This window comes from Microcaecilia unicolor, chromosome 10 (genome assembly GCF_901765095.1).
Source record: "Microcaecilia unicolor chromosome 10, aMicUni1.1, whole genome shotgun sequence".
Taxonomy (NCBI): domain Eukaryota; kingdom Metazoa; phylum Chordata; class Amphibia; order Gymnophiona; family Siphonopidae; genus Microcaecilia; species Microcaecilia unicolor.
The window spans coordinates 25,892,183-25,914,784 of record NC_044040.1 but is presented as its reverse complement, the minus strand read 5'-3'; the positions used below and the strand labels follow the sequence as shown (position 1 = coordinate 25,914,784).

Genomic DNA, 22,602 nt, shown 5'->3' with positions numbered 1-22,602 from the left:
CCATAGCTTGGCAAAAGGCTTCAGACAGTTCTCCAGCTGAACTTTCATCACATCCTGTAGCAGAAGCGCCCTCCTCCAACCACCACTGGAGAGATTTCCCGGAGCTATTTTCTCTTAAGAGGGCGAGAGATTCTGAGACTGCTGTGTTTACTCTAGCTGTGCTGAAAGAAACCACTAATTTCTAAATTATATATCTAGAGTGTTTCTTATGTCTCTGTTCAGTGTAGCCGGTCAGAGTAGGGAATCAGCGCCAGTATTCTCGGTTCAGCAAAGTCTTCCAGATCTCATCCACTGATTTTCAAGAGCTTTGGTTTTATGATCACACAATTTACTTACCTGATCTGATTTACATATTCTTAATTTGCTTACCTCATTTGATGTACCTATTCTTTTCATAATATCCTTTTCTTATATGTAGTAAGCAGTTTACCTGTGGACAGGAAGGGCTAGAATCAGTAAATGGCATCTGAAAAAATCAGCACAGAAAAAAAGGCTTAAGCCGTATTCTAGAAGCTGTGCCTAAAATTTTGGCATGGTTTATAATAGCGCATGTAAATTTAGGCATGGCCATTTGTACCAATGAAAATGTGGTGCAAATGCCCACACCTAAATTTACATGAAGAGCACCCTTATTCTGTAATTACACACATAACTTGAAACCATGCCCCTGCTCCACCCCAAAATGTCCATGACTGTCCCCTTTCGTGCCCCCTTTTTCAGGCCATGCGTAAATTTTAGGTTTGGATCCTGTAACACCCAATTAAATCTAATTAGTGCCAATAATTGCTTGTTAAAAAGCCAATTATTGGCACTAATTGGCTCTTTATTCAATTAACTTGTGTACGCAAATCCAAACCATGCTTAAATTTGCACTGCAGTTTTTGACAAACTTTATAGAATCAGGGGGGGGAAAGGCAATTCTATAACTTGGCACCTGCATTTACAAGCCTCTTATGCATCTAAGGGCTCTTTTTACTAAGCAGAGGTAAGCCCAATGCGGCCTTACCACTCGCTATACAGGAAGGACCACCGGGATATTGCAGCAGCCCAGCAGTACTTCCCAACCTTAGCAAGCCATCATTTCCGGTGCTACAAAAATTTATTTTTGTACTGCTGGAATGTATCCAGTGGTAATCCCCAGTTACCGCCAGGTTAATGTGGGAGCCCTTACTGCCACTTCAATGGGTTGTAAGGGCTCCCCCCTGAAATGGCTGAGCGACAAGTGCTTTACTTGCTGCATGGCCATTTCCTGCAGGAAGACAAGACTTCCCTTTCACCTGCTGCGGTGAAAGGGGGCCTTGGCATGTGTAAAACACAGGGCAATGCCAGCACTGGCCCCCTTTGCCGCAGCTTGATAAAAGGGGCCCTAAATGTCTAGAGTTCTAGCATTTATGCACATATGTGTACCAGTAGAGTGCTTAAGAGTTATTCTGTAATGGTGTGTGTAAGTGGTATAACATGTAAATGAAAGGGATATAAACACAGGCAGAGCAAGGGTGGGTCTTCTAGTTATACACATAAGTTACAGCATTCAATTACACCAGGTTTAAGGCATGCTGATACCAGGTTACACTAATATTGTATAATGGAATCTGAGTGCACCTAAATGGAAGCACCCACTTATAGAATTACCTCCAAAGTGGGGGAACCCCTTTATTTTGGCCCAAGATGAGAAATGCATCCATCTTTCTACCACTTTTAAATTCTGCTTCTGCTCAGTTTTTCCTCTTTTCCCTTCTATATCCCTGAGAAACTAATAACAATTTATGTGAACCCTGATTTTTATAATTTTGTAAGGCATTTATTCTGTTACATTTTATTATTATTATTATTATTATTATTATTATTATTATTATTATGTCTTCATATGTTGCAGATCATGGCCAGTGCTACCTGAGCTTAACTCCATTAATTTAGGTCACATCCAAGTACCTGGGAATCACACAGATTCAGCACAAAATGTGTGCTGTTCCAAGTTGGGTAGTTTATACAAAATTGATGGGGGTTATGTCTTTTAAATTTAAACTTTCCAAGTCTTTTGGGAGTCTAATCAATATTGTTCCAAGAGAACCAATCACAATTGGTATTGCCATCAATTTTTACTCCAACGTTTTTGTAGTTCAATTTGTAAATCATGGTATATTATTATTTTTTCTAGTTGGTTTTCATCAATTATACTACATATATATAGTAACATAGTAAATGACAGACAATAAAGACCTGAACGGTCCATCCAGTCTGCCCAACTAGGTATTGTCACATCTCTAAAGCAGGATATCACAAAGCTCATCTTGGAAACAGTGTATTATTATTATTACCACTTTTGCTCGCTGTAGATTTACTACATACAAGTGTGGTGCTTATGTAGAGATCACCAATTTACAATTTTGATTGATGAAATTACTAGGGGCCCAATTCAGCCCACCGCAGTAAACAATTTGTAAGCTACTCACAGCTAAGGGCTGAATTAACCCTGGATGTTCAGTGCCAGGGCATGTCTGGCTTTCACCACTGAACATCCAGATTAGTGCGGCAACCCAGAAGTTAACCAAGCACTGGTCAAACATTGAGACCAGTGCCTGGTTAGCTCAGTGGGTGGAGTTAGGATTGTCTTTCAGCTGTCCTAACTTTATCCATTCACTCTACCAGTTTCCAGATTAAATATGACACGAACCGGTTATGTGCTGGCTCTGCCGATGGACTGCCCCTAATCTAGTTGGTTAATACTTTGGTATTCAGAGGGGAAATTCAACGCACTACCCAGTTAAGTGCTGCTGAATATCTGGGCTTGGCCAGCTCAGCAGGATTTAACTGGGCAGGAGCCTCTCCTGCCTGGTTAAACCCTTTAGTATATTGACCCTCTGTAATTCTATTGAGCATTCAAACAAGAGCTATGGCATTCCTATAGACTGTACAGAACAGCAGACTGTATTCGAAGTTGAGCTTTCTAAGATCTTCACTGAGGTCTACTGTTTCAAAATGAGTTTGTTTTACACATACCATGAAAGGAATGAACCTCATGGGCAAGCGAAGATATGTTGAGTCTGTCTCTCGAATTTATGAGTGCTTGTCTGAATACTTGCATTATGCTAAATAAATCATCCTTATGGAGTTTCTAGGGTGTAATATATATCAAGATGTGCTTGGATGTTCATTGTAATCAGGCAAGTGGAGCCATGTACAAAAGGAACAATTTTTGTATCTTCCTGCCATGTTTTCTTGACATCCGATTGCGTTTCTTGATATTTGAGGACCTTCTTTTCCAATACGTTGTGCATAATAGTCCCCTGACATGACACATTTGTCTTGTGGGGGTCTTTTTTTTCCTGTAAAGCAATGTCCAATTTTCTTGCATTAAGTTTTGTTTTTTTTTAATTAGTAGGAATGAAAATATCTCAGGTGATCACAACTTCTTCATTCTGTACAATTTTGTCAGGTTTGTGATCCCAGAGGTTCTCTGGTAGACTAGTATTGCAGTGTTACATTACAGTATTCACATTCACAGTTTCCAGTGGATGAGTCATGCGACCTTATTGTGCTTTTCTGAACTCAGGCCTTCTGAAATCTGCATATCACACTCAGTAATGCCATGGGTAACCACTTCAGTTCTGTTCTACTGAATCCGTATCTGTCTGCTTTTGTCAATTCTTTGCGGTGTTGGCTGTAAACCATCTTGTCTGTAGTTCACTGTCCTGTCCTTTCATTTTCAGTCTATCATCCATAGGTTTAAATTCACCTTTTCTTAACCATGTCTGTGTCAGGTTTTGATCTACATGTGATTGCCAAAGAAACTCTCTATATTTACCATTAAATTTGTGGCTGTGCTGGTTTGTTTTTCCTTGTTTGCTAGTTTAACATTTTAAAGAGGTTTGTTTTTGTCTTGTTTTGCAAATTATTTTGCTTCTTACCCCCATAGGTGCTTAATTCTGTTTGCTGCTGAGGTAAAGTGTGTTTTGGGCAGTGATGGAGAGATGGTGCTGCTGCAATTCAACACCTCTGCTACCTTTGGTACTGTCAACCATGACATCTTACCACTTTCCTTTGCCAGATTTTACTATTCAACCTTGAATCACAACTAAATTAAGACTCCTGAGGCAGGCTGTATGGTCGAAACACGGTGCCGTCTCGAGTCAGCTTCAATAAAGGACCCATTTTGTACATGTCCTTCTCATCTCCTTTGGTTTTTGGAAGCCTTGTTGATCACGCTATTCCCTTGTTCCTGTGTTGCTCTCACTGTAGCGGATCCAGTTTAACACCCTGGTGGCTGATCCCAGATACTATGGAAGCAACACAAAAACCAGCAACTATGCTACTCTGAAACTATGCCGCAAGAGCTGTGGACAGCAGACCTGCAACACATTCAGTTGGGGCTGGAGGCAGCAGTCATTATTGGGAGTCATTGGGACCTGTTATGGGGATTTCAAGAAAGACTCTCAAGATTACTGGTCTTCCCAGTTTGCAGACACTGATGGTTGTAAAGGAAGCACAGGCTTGCTGTGTACACCAAATATTTTGTGGCACATCTTCCACCTCTTGGGGGACACATCAGGCGCCACTTGCTTTTGTCATTATTACGAATTTTGAATGCACAGTTCTGGTATTTATTTCTTTATCTCCCTGAACATATGGACTTGTAAACTACAATATTTTGATTGATCACCTGTACAATTTTGCTAATACGAATAGTGTGTCCTATTTCATATTTTGCCTGCTCGCTTTTCCCAAGAGTTAGGAGCGACCCATTTCTGTACTGTTGCCAGAGCTGTATTGCCAGAGCATTTGACAAATGTGTGCCAAAACAGCAGAAAGCTCTTCCAGTTTTTCCTCAGGAAGGTGTCAAGAAGAATTATACTGTTGTTTTCTAAGAGCCCAGTTTGAACCCCTTCCCCCACCCTTCCATCTAGGGCCCTGTGCGTCGCTGAGCTGCAGAAAGAATGTTCAGCACCTGCCTCAGGGACTGAAGCAGGTCTTTCCCTTTTAGCCCAATCCTGTGGCCTGCTGCCCCAACCCCAATCTGTATTCTGAAGAACCTCATTATTACTGTAATCAAACAGTCACAGCTGAAACCCCAGTGCTTCAGGAGATTTTCAAGTAAGGAAGATGATGCAACAGAAAAGCCTTTTCATAACTGAGCCCTAAGAATTTTAGCGCCTGGGACAACAGTCAGCCATGCGTCTTTGTGCACCCCCCCCCCCAACTTCCTCCCTTCTGATCCCCAGCTCTCTTCCCCCTCTTCCCTTTATCTGATGATAGGAGCAACCTGACTTTTCTTCTGCTTCTTGCATTTGAAGCATTTTCCTATCCCCAGGGAGCTTCGTGCCCCTTTGCCCACCCCTAGTTACGGCCCCACACGTACCTACCAACCAAACGTGTGAAGTTGAAGGCAGAGCCGATGGTGCGGCTCTTCAGGTGGCAACTGGCAAAGGTGGTTGGAGAGAGCTCCTTCCCCCTTCCTCCTGCACTGACCGCCCCTTCCCTTCCCCCCACCCAGGGCTGAGCGACTGTGTCTGGATTTAGAAGGAGGAACTGCCGGGTATTGGCTGCTGAGTCCTCTGCAGTCAGTGAGAGGCATTGCTTTGGGAAGAGCGGTTCATTGCAGCAGGGCAGGCTCGCTCTGTGCAGCAGCATTTGCATCGAAGGAGGGCGAGTGACTGCGGCGGTGAAGGGCTGCCTTTGCCTCCGCCTGGCTCCTGCTCCGCTTCTCAGCAGCACCACTGCATGTGCCGCCCTAGGATTTGCTCTGCAGTCAGTTGAAGGCAGTGCTGGAAGAAGATGGCGGATCGAGCAGAAATGTTTTCCCTCTCCACCTTCCACTCTCTCTCTCCGCCAGGATGCAGGTGAGCCTCTCCAGCCTCCCAATTCGCCTTTCCTCCCTCCCCCTCCCTTTAGCCCTACCTAGGAGAAAGATCAAAGATCTAGGGGGGGGGGGGGGTGCAGTGCCACAACCCTTCTCTTCCCAGTACGGTAGTTGACTGCATTTTGTCTTTGGTTGGGGGGGGGGGGAGGGGGAGAGAGGATCTGATACTGATGATGGTGGTGCATCACTGGACCTTTTGAAACGAGGTTCAATTTTTTGCATTTTCTTTCTCTCTGGATCTTTGTGTTTTTGGGGAAGGGGGAACCAGGAAAGACAGACTGGCTCCTCTGACCTTGCCCAGTTCAGGATGAAGAGGTGGATAGGCAGAGAGTGATGGAGGATGGAGTGAGAGTGAGGACATGGACTAGATATTTCAGCCTGTAATGAGGCGGATCGAAATAAAAGCACCGTGGAAAGTGTTTTGCTGCGTTTTATTGAAGTAGTGCAAGGGAGTGGGGGATGGGTGCAATTGACAATTGATGTTTATCTGTACAGTCTGTGTATTGAAAGAGGATTGTGAGCGAGGCCCACGCCCTGTTGTAGTCACACCGTTAACCCTTTCACTTCTGTCGATGGAGGGGTAGAGAAGGGATAGGCGGGATATAAAAGACCCCCTTCCCCATGTGTCCCTAATAAGAAAATTCCATACAAAATGGCATTCTCTGCTGCTCCAGGGAGGTATTTCTGATGCCGTGTTTCCTGTTGATTCAGAGGTGAGGTGAGGCTGGACAAAAAGCTGATGGAAGTGTAGTGTAAGGCCAGGGTGGTAACATAGGCACCAACTTTTCAAAGCCATTGGGGCTTCTAAATACAGCAGGCATGTTTTACCTCCCTGGACACAATAAAGGAGCTTGCTCGATATTAGGGGTGCTCAGCACCCACTACTCTCACAGGGCTGGCCCCTGTGAGTGCTAAGCTTTGTTACTTTAACTGCTAGACACAAAGAGGAAAACCTCTCAATCCCCCAGGTCCATAGATCCACCTCCTGATAGAAGGGAGGACCCCAGGGTAGAAGGCATGTGCCAAACTTGGCCTCTCTGTCTTGTTGGGGTGAGAGAGCAAATTGATAGGGATGTGCATTCATTGAAACAACACTTCCCATGTCCTTTCATGTTTCTGGCAAATGAAAAGAAGCAGAACCCCCCCCCCCCCCACAACATTTTGTGATTTTTCATGTGCTGTCCGTAGCGCATACTCTTCCGAAAGAGGGCACATTCTTTCGAAAGTGTGCACTCTTCATGAAGAGTGAGCAGATGTGTGCACAATGGGTCATGCATGCATGCACTATCTGGAATGAGTGTGCATTCGGTGAACAGTGCATTCTGTTTTAATAGTGTGTGCTCCTTCTGAAAGAGCATTCACTCTTGATGACATGATGGCATAATGAACCCTGTCCCCTGAAGAAAAATGAAACTATTACACCCCTACAGATAAACTGTATCTCCTGTCCTGAATGGCTGTAGGCAAGAGTGTGTCTCTTTGTCTTTATTAAAGGTGAAATGTAAAGAATTGTTTTCTTAAACACAAGGCTGTGAGGGCTAGAAATATTAAGAGTTTCCACAATCACAAAATGGAAGAACTCTCTCTCAGTGAGTAACACTCCAGACTAACTGCTGCAGTGGGATCAGAATGCACCAGGTACCGTATTTTCCGAGGTTTTAACCTTGGCCACAGAATTTTTAGAAAACATTGTGAAAAGCACCTGTAATAAATAGAAGGAATGGATTGTTTCTGAGTTACTGGAGATAAGGAGAATGGAAGTGTGGAAGGGCATTTTAGAAAGGACTTGCAACTCAGAATATGGACATCCATTTCTCATGTACAAATACAAATCATTATATGCATCCAACTTCTCCTACATCTGCGCACAGCGTTGGAATGCACTGCCGAATACCTTGAAAACAACACATGATCTAGCAACTTTCCGGAGGTCACTGAAAACGAACGTATTCAACAAGACCTATAATAAGAATTCTTCATAAAAAAACTCATTTCACATCTATATTAGAACTAATCAACACTGAATTCCTTAAATTGTTTACTTTAATCATAATGTCATTTTACTCTTTGCATATCTTGTAATGTATTAATTATTTCTTTATTTCTAATTCTCATGAATTCCATTTACCTTAATCGAAACAATACTTTGTTCTTCTTATTTTGCTAATGACGACTGTCATGGCGGCATAATGTAACAGGGGCGTATCCAGGCCCACCCACTTTTGCTACAGGCCCGCCCCGCCCGCGACAGCCCCCTGCACTGACCTGAAGCGCGTTCTCCCTCCAATCCAGCACCGGCGATCACAGCCAGCCTTCTACCACGTCCAGCAGGAAGTTGCAGAGTAGGTGGGACGCGCCTGAGAAGAAGCTCCGACGACGCGCGCTGGACGTGGTAGAAGGCTGGGTATGATCGCCGGTGCTGGATTGGAGGGAGAACGCGCTTCAGGTCAGTGCAGGGGGCTGTCGCGGGCTTGGCGGTCGCGGGTGGACACAAAATGTGGTGGTGGCGGCGGCGGGCGGGCGGTGGACGGTGGAGAGGAAAGAGGTCTGTGCCCACCCAGTCCACCTCCAGGCCCACCCAAAAATTAATCGCTGGCTACGCTACTGTAATGTAAGCCACATTGAGCCTGCAAAAAGGTGGGAAAATGTGGGATACAAATGCAGCAAATAATAATAATGTATTTTAGAACAGGATGTGCCGAAATACAGCTTGTTCTAAAATACATGATTAATGGATGACCAAGTGCTGCCTATATGCAGAATGAAAATCTATTTTACAAACGGAAACGTGCAGACTGTGAACGGGACAAAACAAGGGACATGAACATCGTTGTGGCAGCAGAGGACAATCCATATTATAAACTGGGCACACCAGTGTCAATGTGGAGGAATAGCCTAATGGTTACAGCCAGTGGCTTTGGGGGTCTGGACCCCCCCCCCGATTTGGGTTTGGGGCCCCCCAAGGTCTGTTGGTTTGGCTGGTAGGGGTCCCAAGCCCCGCCAGCAGAAGCTTTCCTGCAGTGATATTTGCTTTCCCCCTCCCCCATGCACATGCTAGTGAAATTGGGCATGTGTGAAACGAGCATGCACGCCAGGGTGGGAATGCGGGGCAGGCAGCGTGATGGCAAACATCGCTGCAGGAAAGCTTCTGCTGGCGGGGCGTGGGGACCTCCGCCAGCCCAGGTATGTGGAGTTATGGCAAGGGTCGGGAGCGGCAGGGAGTATTGGCAAAATGTGCCCCCCCCCACACTTTGGGCTCATGCCCCCTCCCAGATCGAGGACTGGCTTAGTGCATGAAAAACAGGCTACCGCAAAATGCCTTGGCTTGGCCACTGCTGGAAACAGGATACTGGGCTAGATGGACCATTGCTCTGACCCAGTATGGCTACTCTTTTATGTTCTGGTCAGAGCAACCAGAGAGAACCAGGGCAAAGAACCAGAAGTTGCCATTATTCTCATTGGGGCTTATTTACTAAAGGGGGTTAAGCCCTAACACATGCTTAGCGCATGAAAAACTGGCTACTGCAAGATGCGTTAAAGCGTTTTGCAGTATTTTGCTTGTTGGTGCATACATTAACTATTTTCTGAAAAATGGTAGCTAATTTTCTTTTTAATTGTGAGTCCCTCAGGGACAACAAAACTCCTATGGTGACTTCCTTATTCCATCCAGTGCAGAACTACTCAATTGGAGCACCTTTCTGTAACCTGGACATGCCAAGTTCTGGATCTAAATACGGATGTCCATCTTTTTGGACATGGCTGTCCTTCCCCTTCTGTATAAGATATTAGATGGGAAGGAAAAGTATGTTTGAATGCTTTAGATGGGTGGAAGGATTCAGTAAAACGCAAAGCTGGAATGGAGTGAAGTCATGTGTCAAGGCTTTTCCAAGGATTTGTGCATTGGAGGGAGATCCTAATTTAAGGACTACAGGTTACCGTTATATGAGAGGTTCTGTAGGATTCTCCTTCCCCTGAGGACCACGAGAGGAGGGTGAGTCATAAAGTTCTGTATCTCATCATGTGCTACATTTCATTGATGATAAGTGGACTTGATAATGTTAATGAATGTTATTGTACGATTTAATGAAAGTTCTGCTGATCTGAAGTTTCTGTATTACAAATAAAATAAAGTTGGGAAAAAAGAGAAAAAAATTGCAGGCGGGTGTCCATATTTTTGCCCCAAAGCACGCCCAGACTATGCCCCCTTGCCATATGGATGTACTGCAGTTTTAAACATCAAATCCTGGCTTTATAAAATTGGGAGTTGGATGTCCATATTTTAGCTCCTCCCTTGTCCTGCCCAAAACATGCCCAGACCACTCCCCCTTGCTGTATGGATATACTGCAGTGTTAGATGTCCATATCTTGGCTTTATAAAATAGTGATTTGAATGTCCATGCAGTATGGATTTAAGAGCCCAAGAGCTAGTATTGCAGGGCAACATTAACCTTGGGCTATGCAGACCACGCGGGGCCTGTATTGCAGACAGGTCAAGAGGAAAAGACTCTTGGGGGAGGAGAGGATAGGGGTAGGCGGTGGAGAGCAAGACCCACTGGGGATTTACTTTTAAATAATTTTCCCGCCCAGGAGCTCGAGCAGGGATTGGATAGGTCTGGGGGTCGGCAGTGGGAAAAGGTATTTAGAGGACCTGCCTCCGGATAGCAGGGTCATTTCCTGCTCCTGGGAGGGACTTCACCCACCCACCCTCCCAACGTTTGTCATGAAGTTTCGGGGACTATGGGCTGTTTTTCTTGGCTGTTGTAGAGGGTGTTGCAGCTGAGCTCCTCAGGTGATGAGCACCTAAGTTAAGCTCATTGAGCTGATAGGTCAGGTGACCTGGAATGAGAGCTGTACCATGCACTTGCACTAGCTGCCATGTTGGGGCAGAAACGTCAAAGGTTAAATACATAGTAGTGGCAGATATTTAGCTACATAAGTACATAAGTACATAAGTAGTGCCATACTGGGAAAGACCAAAGGTCCATCTAGCCCAGCATCCTGTCACCGACAGTGGCCAATCCAGGTCAAGGGCACCTGGCACGCTCCCCAAACGTAAAAACATTCCAGACAGGTTATACCTAAAAATGCGGAATTTTTCCAAGTCCATTTAATAGCGGTCTATGGACTTGTCCTTTAGGAATCTATCTAACCCCTTTTTAAACTCCGTCAAGCTAACCGCCCGTACCACGTTCTCCGGCAACGAATTCCAGAGTCTAATTACACGTTGGGTGAAGAAAAATTTTCTCCGATTCGTTTTAAATTTACCACACTGTAGCTTCAACTCATGCCCTCTAGTCCTAGTATTTTTGGATAGCGTGAACAGTCGCTTCACATCCACCCGATCCATTCCACTCATTATTTTATACACTTCTATCATATCTCCCCTCAGCCGTCTCTTCTCCAAGCTGAAAAGCCCTAGCCTTCTCAGCCTCTCTTCATAGGAAAGTCGTCCCATCCCCACTATCATTTTCGTCGCCCTTCGCTGTACCTTTTCCAATTCTACTATATCTTTTTTGAGATACGAAGACCAGTACTGAACACAATACTCCAGGTGCGGTCGCACCATGGAGCGATACAACGGCATTATAACATCCGCACACCTGGACTCCATACCCTTCCTAATAACACCCAACATTCTATTCGCTTTCCTAGCCGCAGCAGCACACTGAGCAGAAGGTTTCAGCGTATCATCGATGACGACACCCAGATCCCTTTCTTGATCCGTAACTCCTAACGCGGAACCTTGCAAGACGTAGCTATAATTCGGGGGTTAATATTCTCATTTTGTATATTTAGAAGTTGTTATATCTGTTAAAGCTGTGGCCTATGGTATTACCATACCTGTGTGTGTGTGAATAGTGTTATTGTATATGGGGATCTTGGTGGGGGAAGGAAGGGATGGACTGTCAAGGATGCAAAGAGGATTTGGGGTGGAGGGGTGTCATTGGATGAGTGGTGAAATGTTGGTTTTCAGACATCCAAAACATGTATAAAACTTCTAAAGCAACAACTATTGTTTAGTATCTGGTAGAATGTTCCAGCAGCCATATTGCTCTCTCAGAAAACTGGATTCTTTGCAGATCGTGAGTTTTCCAGACCACGTTCTTCAGCTGTATTTTTATCTCCAAAACAGCAACATAAGCCTTGTATTGTTTTCACGTTTTCAGGACAAGGGATTACAATTTTGAGTCCTTCAGACCCTCTCTCAAACAGTTTAAGCTTTAAACGTCGAACTTTTGCATCCGAGGTGACATGTTTTTCAGGGAGTCAATACTTCGAACTCATTTTAAGGGCTCAGCTCCTCTCTTATTAGGGTTTTCATGATTTTCAGGTCACACTATATTCCCTCCCATTAGCAGGTGAACTAGCATGGCTGAGAATTATTTTCTCACTCAGGGAAGAGGTTTTTATATTAACCGTAAATCAGAGCTGTGGGTTCTTTATTGGGCCTAACAGTCAACGGATTTATGGGCTTAACTTTGTGGCCTTTTTGCCAAACTGCAGTAAAAAGTGGCTTTAGCACATCTTTTCCTACCATTCCTGTGTACTATGGCTATTTTTACCGCAGGGTTAAAATGACCAATTTTTCTATTTTCATTATTAATGGCCACACACTAATTTCCCCATTCACTTATATTTTGCTCACACCTTTGTAGCTCAAGGTGAATTGCATTCAGGTAGACTGGACATGTCTCTGTCCCAGGAGGGCTCACAATCTAAGTTTGTACCTGAGGTAATGGAGTAACTTGCCCAAGTTCACACAGAGAAGCACTGGGATTTGAACTGGCCACCTCTGGATTGCAAGACCAGTGCTCTAACCACTAGGCCACTACTCCACTCTTATTCTTTGGGGTTCTACATGGAATGTTGCTACTCTGAGATTCTGCATGGAATCTTGTTACTCTTTAGGATTCTAGAATCTTGCTATTTATTTATTTAGATTTTGCTCACACCTTTTCAGTAGTAGCTCAAGGTGAGTTACATTCAGGTACTCTGGATATTTCTCTGTCCCAGGAGGGCTCACGATCTGTTTGTACCTGAGGCAATGGAGGGTTAAGTGACTTGCCCAAGATCACAAAGAGCAGCAGTGGGATTTAAACCGGCCACCTCTGGATTGCAAGACAGGTGCTCTAACCACTAGGCCACTCCTCCACTAGTGTGTGAGCGCCTACTGCCACCTATTTTGTAGATGGTAAGGGCTCATATGCAAACCATGCGCTAATCAGTTGGGGGCGCAGCTACGCTAACCAATTAGCACAGAACGTGCCCACTCTCCACCCCTAGACTCACCTCCAATGCTAAAAAAGAAATTTTATTTCTTAGCGCATGGGTAGCGTACAAGCATCCAAAAATTACCACGGGACACCTCAGCACACCCCGCGGTAAGGTATTTTTTTGCTGCAGTAAGCACTCATTAATGCTTATCGTGTCTTAGTCAAAGGAACCCTTTAAGAGTTATGCTCATAAATTGGCCTCTTTGAAAATGTTACTACGACTGAGTGCACGGATTTGTACTCAAAATGTTACTAAACTCTTAAATTTAGGAGCATAAAAAGTGGGCGGCAACGGGTGGATTTAGGGCCAGGAAAAAAAAGTTAGGAGCGTTGCACTGATTTTCAGTTCTAGGCTCATGCATCAGGCCTAAATTTATGAGCATAACTTTTAAGTTCCTAAATTAAGATGGATTTTCAGCTGAAAAGTTATGCTCCTCAGTTTGGCTGAAAATAGGGCACACATTTTCTGACTATTGGGCCCACAAGCGTTTAAAGCCCAGCAAAGGATACTTTGAGTATACTGGTGGAGTGATGGAAGTGAAGTTCAGGACCTGATCAATAAAGAAATTGATCTTGCACACAAGATGGAGGCCCCATCAAACCAGATTTCTAGTGCTTCAGTTCCAGAGTAGGCAGCTGTAATTTTATTGGTTACCAAACTGGTCAGGTTTTCAAGATCTCTCTGTTGAACATGCATGAGAAAGATTTGGTCCACTCCTGCGTTTGTGGAGCAGTAGTGGAGAGTATTTTGGATTGAATAAGCATGGAAAGTTACTACTAGGAGAAGGCCTCAGACCAAAGCAAAGAATTAAGGAGTAGGTTGCTGGAACATTGAAAGGAGATATCAGTTGATAAAGATGATCAATTTCATGCATACTGATCAAGTGGAGTCTATGCAAAAAATCTGTGGTAGCATTTGGTAATTATTAGTAAATCGACATTCATTTCTAAGTTTAGCTAATTAATACAATGGGTCAACCTGGACTTAGCTGAAAAGTGAAAACAGTACAGCATGTCATAATCATAGACCACCTTTTCTTACCAGAGTACAGCATGTATCAAAAAAAATAAAGACCCTGGAACCCCATTTACTGCAGAATCCTGACACCATTCCATTTTTGCATGGAAGTCCTGATTCATGAGAGAATATTATGTTCTTGCCTCAAGAAGTTTCAGCTAAAATAATGACTGATGAGCTACTCTTGCCATGTTTATGAGTGAGCCACACTTACACAAGAACATAAAAATAGCCATACTGGGTAAGACCAATGGTCCATCTAGCTCAGTATCCTGCTTCCAACAGTTGCCAATCCAGGTCACAAGAACCTGGCAGAAACCCAATTAGTAGCACCATTCCATGCTACCAATCCCAGGGCAAGCAGTGGCTTCCCCCATGTCCATCTCAATAACAGACTATGGACTTTTCCTCCAGGAAGTTGTCCAAACCTTTTTTTAAAAACCCAGATACACTAACCTGCTTATAATCGAAATAGAAAAACGCCTATATTGTGACCCAAATCGGGAGATAGACGTTTATCTCACAAAAACGAATAAAGCGGTATAATCGAAAGCCGAATTTGGACGTTTTCAACTGCACTCCGTCGCGGATGCGGACAAAGTTGATGGGGGCGTGTCGAAGGCGTGGTGAAGGCGGAACTGGGGCGTGGTTATCAGGCGATCAGAGATGGGCGCCTTTCGCCGATAATGGAAAAAAAATATGCGTTTTTAGCGAGAATTTAGGGCACTTTTCCTGGACCCTGTTTTTCCACGAATAAGGCCCCAAAAAGTGCCCTAAATGACCAGATGACTACTGGAGGGAATCAGGGATGACCTCCCCTGACTCCCCCAGTGGTCACAAACCCCCTCCCACCACAATATATGCCGTTTTACAACTGTTTATTTTCACCCTCAAATGTCATACCCACCTCCCTGGCAGCAGTATGCAGGTCACTGGAGCAGTTATTAGGGGGTGCAGTGGACTTCAGGCAGGTGGACCCAGGCCCATCCCCCCCCACCTGTTACACTTGTGCTGGTAAATGGGAGCCCTCCAAACCGCCCCCCAAACCCACTGTACCCACATGTAGGTGCCCCCCTTCACCCCTTAGGGCTATAGTAATGGTGTAGACTTGTGGGCAGTGGGTTTTGAGGGGGGATTTGGGGGGCTCAACACCCAAGGGAAGGGTGCTATGCACCTTGGAGCTGTTTTACCTTGTTTTTTTTTTTGTTTAAAGTGCCCCCTAGGGTGCCCGGTTGGTGTCCTGGCATGTGAAGGGGACCAGTGCACTACGAATCCTGGCCCCTCCCACGAATAAATGTCTTGGAGTTATTCGTTTTTGAGCTGGGCGCTTTCGGTTTCCATTATCGCTGAAAAACAAAAACGCCCAGCTCAAAAAAAGATAAACGTCCATGTTTTTCGAAAATACGCTTTGGTCCGCCCCTTCACGGACCCGTTCTCGGAGATAAACGCCCATGGAGATAGACGTTTCCGTTCAATTATGCCCCTCTAACTGCTCTTACCACATCCCGTGGCTATGAGTTCCAGAGCTTAACTATTCGTTGAGTGAAAAAATATTTCCTCCTATTTGTTTTAAATGTATTTCCATGTCACTTCATTGAGTGTCCCCTAGTCATTGTACTTAAGAATCAATGTATGATTTACTATTAATAAAAAAGCTACAGCTACCTTTTTGACTTGGAGTGCCTAGCTGGGGGCTACCATGAATACAAAAAAAAACTGGAAACTGAATTTCCAGGTCATCCAATAAGCAGTAGGATCACTGGAGAGGGATCCAGCAGGTTATTAGCAGGTGCCCTAGACCTGAGGAAGTCACCTGAGGAAGTCACTCTTCCCAGGAAAGAGTGATCCTCTCCCCCTCCAACATTGAAAACTCATGAAAATATGCCAAGGTTGAATTCCTTCTTTATAGATTTTCATGACAGAGTGGATGTAGCCTCGCTGCATTAAAACATGAAGGAGATGGGCAAGTACATACTCATTAGTCTAACTTCAGTAGGGGGTAATTATGGAAATAACAATAATAATGAAAAAGATAGTGCAGCAACTGGAAACAAAGCAGATTTCAGGAGAGCAGACAACATGGTTTCAAACAAACAAACTTTATTGAACTCTTTAATGAGACAAGAAAAGTAGTGGATGATGAAAGCGCAACGATTGTTGTCTATCTGGACTCCAGGTTTGGCATTTGAGCACAGGACATAAACTTGTCAATCTGGTGGCAAACTGGATCTGCCACTAGTAAAGGATTTCTGGCTCAGGAAATGGTGGTTAATGGAGGTCACACTGACAAAGATACAAATGAACAGCGAAGTATTCCAGGGCTTGGTGCTTGGACTAGTTATTTTCTGTATCTTATTAGTCACATTGTAAAGAGGCTCAAGGAAAAAACATGCCCTGGTTGCAGATGACACAAAAAAATCTGTAACAGAGGAGATGCACCAGAAGGAATAAAAGAAAAGAATAGTGTGAAATAAATGGAAGAATTTATCAAGGGTTTGAACAGTGATTTAATGGCAAGATTCTGAAGTCATGCATTTGAGACACATAAATCCATTAATTGTTTATCATATAGAAAGGGCTTTTTCTATCGGGGGCTACATTTTATATTTCGTAATATTTGGAGGGTCAAAACATGTAGCAATCTCTCTCTCTCTTTCTCTCTCTCTCATGTGCCCCCCTAGCCTTCACCCAGTCTCTCTCTCGCTCTCATACCCCTCCCAGCCATCATCCAGTGTATTTCTCTCATGTACCTCCCCCTAGCTTTCACCTAGTTTCTCTCTCTATGTCTCCCTCCCAGCCTTCTCCTAGTCTCTCTCTTGTGTATCCTCCCCAGCCTTCACCCAGTCTCTCTTTCTCTCCCTCTCTCTCATGTACCCCCCTAGCCTTCACCCAGTTTCTCTCGCTCTCATACCCACCCCCCAAGACATCATCCAGTGTCTTTCTCTCATGTACCTCCCCCTAGCTTTCACCTAGTTTCTCTCCCTGTCTCCCTCCCAGCCTTCTCCTAGTCTCTCTCTTGTATATCCTCCCCAGCCTTCACTCAGTCTCCCTCTTTCTCATACCCCCAAACCCCACCACCTTCACCTAGTCTTTCTTAGAGCTCTGTAACCTATTCCCCTTACCTGACAGGCTTCAGCTGCAAAAGAAACAACATGTTTCCTGCTTTACCGCTGCAACTTGGCTCTCTGTAAGTCTGAGCCACGCACTGCAGGAAGTTTGGGTTGATCTTGTGGTTTCAAGTCTTGTGAGACTTGAAACCGCTACAGTTCGCGAACTGATGGCTATGCTGAGTAGGCGTGCTTGTTTATTTTTGGAATAATGGGATTTCTTTTCAGCCTTAAGTTCTCAAAGGTTGGATGACTTTTCCATTCATTGAAGGACTCTTCTTAAGTGCAGGATTATTTTTCTTGACGTGAAAGATCATTGTTCTCCTTTTATTTCCCTTTTGCTTCTAGACCACCTCAGGATATCAGTTTAGAAGAGTTCGATGATGAGGACTTGTCAGAAATTACAGATGACTGTGGAATTGGTCTCAATTATGACTCCGATCATTACGATAAGGTAAACAGACAGTAATTGACAGTTATACAATAAAGACTCACATTTTGAATTCTTAGGTGATTCCATCTAGTAAAATAAATGATTCTGTATCTGATTTATTACTGATTAATTGTTAATCCTATCTCACTCTCAATACCTATTGCTGTTCAATTGTTATTCCTATCTTGCTCTCAATTTGCAAAATTGTACTACTTGCATTGTAACTTTACTACAGTATTATTGTAAGCCACTTTGAGCCTGCAATCAGTGGGAAAATGTGCGATACAAATGTGATAAATAAATAAATCAATAAAATTACTTTCTCTAACCACCTTTTCTTTCTATGCTATTCATGTGAATTCAGGGCACTGACATTCACTACCAACACTATATTGGAGCAGTTTGCTTTCCGTATGTGCCTTCAAGGCTGTAAAAATGCCTTTGTATCGCTCCATGGTGCGACCGCACCTTGAATATTATGTTCAATTCTGGTCACCGCATCTCAAAAAAGATATAGTGAAATTAGAAAAGGTGCAGAGAAGGGCGACAAAAATGATAAAGGGGATGGGACGACTTCCCTATGAGGAAAGGCTAAAGCGGCTAGGGCTCTTCAGCTTGGAGAAAAGCTGGCTGAGGGGAGATATGATAGAGGTCTATAAAATAATGAGTGGAGTGGAACGGGTAGACGGGAATTGCTTGTTTACTCTTAAAAAAATATACTAGGACTAGGAGGCATGCGATGAAACTACAAAGTAGTGAATTTAAAATGAATTAGAGAACATTTTTCTTTACTCGGTGTGTAATTAAACTCTAGAATTCATTGCAAGAGAATGTAGTAAAAGCAGTTAGCTTAGTGGGGTTTAAATAAGGTTTGGATGGCTTTGTAAAGGAAAAATCCATAGACCATTATTAAAATGGACTTGAGGAAAATCCATTGCTTATTTGTAGGATAAGCAGCATAAAATGTATTGTACTTTTCTGGCCACTGTTGGAAACAGGATGCTGAGCTTGATGGACCTTTGGTCTGTCCCAGTATGGCATTAATTATGTACTTATGATCTGGTGAGAAATCTTGGATGAGTCCTGGTAGAACTTTCAAATAAGAAGAAGTGGTATGCCATCCTACAAATTTATTTTCCTTCTTAGTGGTCAGTTAATAAAGTTTTTCCCCATTCTGTGTCTATAGGAATAGACCTTGATTAATTAGGTCCTTAGTGTGTTTCTTCTCTTGTCCATTTACTTAAATCTGGCTCTTCGTTCTTTGCTAATCTTTACTAATGTCTCTTCTGCACTCCTTGACCATGGCTCTTTGGTCTATTCCTGTCTCTGATACCTCTCCTATATTCTTTTGCCTCAGCCTGGCTCTTTACTGTACTCTTGTCTTTTTCTGGTGTCTCTCCAGTGCTCTGGTTTTCCCTGACCTGTTCCCTCTAAGCTGAGCATGAGTCCTCCACCAACAGTCCAGCCACTAGGGGGTGATGTTTTACTAGCATGTTTTCAATAGTGAGGGACAGGTAACCTCTTCAGGATTCCAGGGGACCTGTCTGTCCCTAGCGTTTGAAAACACAATACTGAAGCACCACCCCCCACTGGCAGCAATTCAGTTGGAGGACTCCCACTCAGCTTAGAAGGAAAAATGCTTCATGTCTCTACTAATGTCTCTTGACCTTCTTTCCAATGCAGGATTACTTGGTTCTAGAGCGGTGTGAGAAGCCTCATCCTATCTGTACGTTCCAAGAAGATTTCCAGGAATTTGAAATGATAGATGACAATGATGAGGATGAAGAGGATGAAGAGGGTAATGAAATGGAAGTTCCACCTTCACCCATCCCATCACCCTCCTGTGAAGAGACACAGAAAATTCGACCAACAACTCTAAACCTGACAGCGCCAGGATCCCAGGTGATATTCAAGAATGTACATGTGAGAGACAGATGGTATATGAATGAGGAATAGAGAGAACATGTGAATTAGAAACTGTGTATAAGCGAGATTGTTAAAAGACTCATACATGTGTTTGACTGTATATAGGAGACATTATATATTAGAGACATTACATGAGAGAGCTTGTGTATAGGTCATGTGGGTATATTATTAAACAGACTGTGTGTAAGATACGCATATTAGATAACCAGTTTATGTTATACACAGATTATATATATGCCAGAGACATTGGGCTCAATATTCAAAAAAGCTGGGCTCCTAACTTTGTGCCCAATTTTTTTTTGCCAACCTTAGGAGTCTAAGGTCTTTAATTTAGAAGCTTTGCTCATGTTGTAAACATCCATAAGCTGGCATTTAGATGTCCATTTTGCATGAATGTCTAAATCCTAATTTTATAAAGCCAGGATATGAACGTCTAAAACTGAAGTATATCTATATGTCCAGGGGGTGTGGTCTGGGTATCTTGGGCAGGACTAGGGAGGGACCAAAATATAGAAGTCCATTCCCCATTCCAGAAGGGGAATTAGTGTCTTTGTCCACAAAGATGGATGTTGGCATTTAGACTTGCTGCCTCGGACATCTAGGTAACAGAAAAATGCTCTGATTGAGCAGCACTCCACTGTAGGGATTAAGGGAGGTTGCCCCCTTAATCCTCCATTGGTCGATCTCCCCCATGAAAGCGAAACTGGCAAAGGATACCAGGCTCTTCAGGAAATATAGATGTTCATGTACTGACGTAAACATCCATGTCTGGGACACAAATATTTATGTTGCCATTTCAAGGGTCCAACCATAGGAGCAGCAACACAAACCACCAGTTGCCATGAATCTACTTTTTGTTTTGTTTTATTAACTTTTAAAGTGGATTGAAATGGCAATCCTACTACTTGATTGATAAACTGAGAAGAGGATAAATGGCCCTCAATGGTGAGAATGTGATGAGGAGTGGCGAATCTCTTTAGGGTGAGAACAGCATGAAGGTATAGCAAGCTGAACATGGAACGAGGACTTCTCTAAACCGAGACTAGACTAAGGAATGCCTGTGGTGAGAATGGGATGTGGATTGTCTGTGATCTGAAAAAGGGATTAATGGTGGTGTCAGGGTCTACGGTGAGAATGGACCAAGAATGGGATTGGGAGTGGCATTTCTCCATGACATGAGAGCGGAGTGAGGAGAATCTTGTTGAGCTGAGAATGAGACAAGCGGCTTAATATCTAATGAAGACTGTCCTGGAAATTTTCCCCAGGATACACTGAATAACAATGGCGGATTCATCCCTCAGAAAGCCACTTGGCAAGAAACACTCTTTAACTCGTCAACTTCCTCTTCTGCCTCACATAATGGTGAGTACTCTGATTGTGGGATTCCAGCTAGACAGCAAGAGAAGAAAGGATAGTGTGCCATTATTCAAAGATGACTCAACCACTAAGGGGCCCCTTTTTCTAAGCCATGATAGGCACTAGTGCACGCCTACCGTGCGCCAAAGAGCACTGCCACAGGATGCGCTGAAGCATCCCGCGGTAGTGTGCCGATCAGCGTTAATCCCGCACTAAAAAGAGTTAATATTTTTTGATGTGGGAGGAATGTCTATGGGTGGAGAGTAGGCGTGCCCTGGGTAGTGTGGGTACATTGCTGCGTACTGCCCAATTAGCACTGGAGTATCGCAGGAGCCTTTACCACCTAATAAATACATGGCGGTAAGGGTCCCCATGGTAATGGCCATGTGCTAATTGGGAAATTAACGCGCGGCCATTACAAGAAAATATATAAATGTGGCTATTTTACTGAAAGTGGCCACAGAATCCGGTAAACCCATGCACTACAACTATCGCCAGCCACTCTTGAGCGCAGCTTAGTAAAAGGGCCCCTAAGACAGAGAATAGAACAGGCAAACTGACAAATGAGTGGTGAGCCAAAAAGGCACTCATAATAAGTTAGCGAATAGTGAACTGAAATTTTGGAGCTTTTCTGCGGATCCCATCAGAAAACAAATATTGCAGTATGAGAATAAACTTGCAAGAAATACATTGAGGTGACACTCTAGGTCCCAGGTCTCCATTTACCTTGTTCCTAATTATCATATGGATTAAAGATGTGGAGTCATTCCAGGGGTTTCCATGTCCCTTTCTAGTATACTACTACTACTACTTAACATTTCTAAAGCGCTACTAGGGTTACGCAGCGCTGTACAATTTAACATAGAGGGACGGTCCCTGCTCAAGGAGCTTACGATCTAAGAGACAAGTGAACGGACAGTCCAATAGGGGCGGTCAAATTGGGGCAGTCTGGATTTACTGAACGGTAAGAGTATAAACATTCCTTAATTGCATAGAAATGATGTGAAAGCCAGACTGGAGTTTATGTCATTTCACCAGGAATGAAAGTTCAGCAGACCAGATGGGCCTCATAGAAACTGATATTCTTAACTTCAGATTTATTCCCACAGAACTTTGTCTTTTTTTAATATTTGGGGCCAGTAAACACATAATCTGCGACTGGACATCTCTGTTTAGGAAGACATGCTCTTGGAGATGTTCCAGGGTGGGGCTGTAAGGTAAAGAGATAAGTTATCAGCATTATCTGCTTAAGTTTAGAACTCCATATTCAGAACTTCCACTTAAAAAACAAGTACAATGGAAAATCTATTTAAAGATACCTTTTTATACTTTATGATTTTTCCTCTTTCTCGTCTCCTCTTTAACATATCTCTTTTGCCCCTGATTCTTTTTGTTTTCCTCTTTCCTTTCCCTTCCCTGATACCATAGGTGTTGACTCTGAAGGGGTGGGGGATGAAGGGAAGAAAGTTGGGATACTTTTCTGTTCTGCAGACACAGTAAATCTGGAAGTTCCAGGTCAAATCCAGTCATTCCCTGCCTTTTCGTGAGGGTCTTCTATCTATTCTTATATACAATTTTTCGACACACCCCTGTGCCTCGCGCCCACAGTCCTACATTCCATTTATACATAC

General features: G+C 43.6%; 1 protein-coding gene across 1 annotated transcript in view; it reads left to right on the top strand.

The window, feature by feature from the left end:
- The first annotated feature begins 5,772 nt into the window (after window positions 1-5,772).
- MAPK8IP2 (mitogen-activated protein kinase 8 interacting protein 2) overlaps window positions 5,773-22,602 on the top strand; it is a 48,508-nt gene continuing 31,678 nt past the window's right edge. Inside the window, exons 1-4 of the mRNA XM_030217009.1 lie at window positions 5,773-5,837; window positions 17,605-17,710; window positions 19,373-19,591; window positions 20,881-20,977. Of these exons, the coding sequence (XP_030072869.1) occupies window positions 5,773-5,837; window positions 17,605-17,710; window positions 19,373-19,591; window positions 20,881-20,977 (487 nt within the window). The remainder of the gene's footprint in view (window positions 5,838-17,604; window positions 17,711-19,372; window positions 19,592-20,880; window positions 20,978-22,602) is intronic.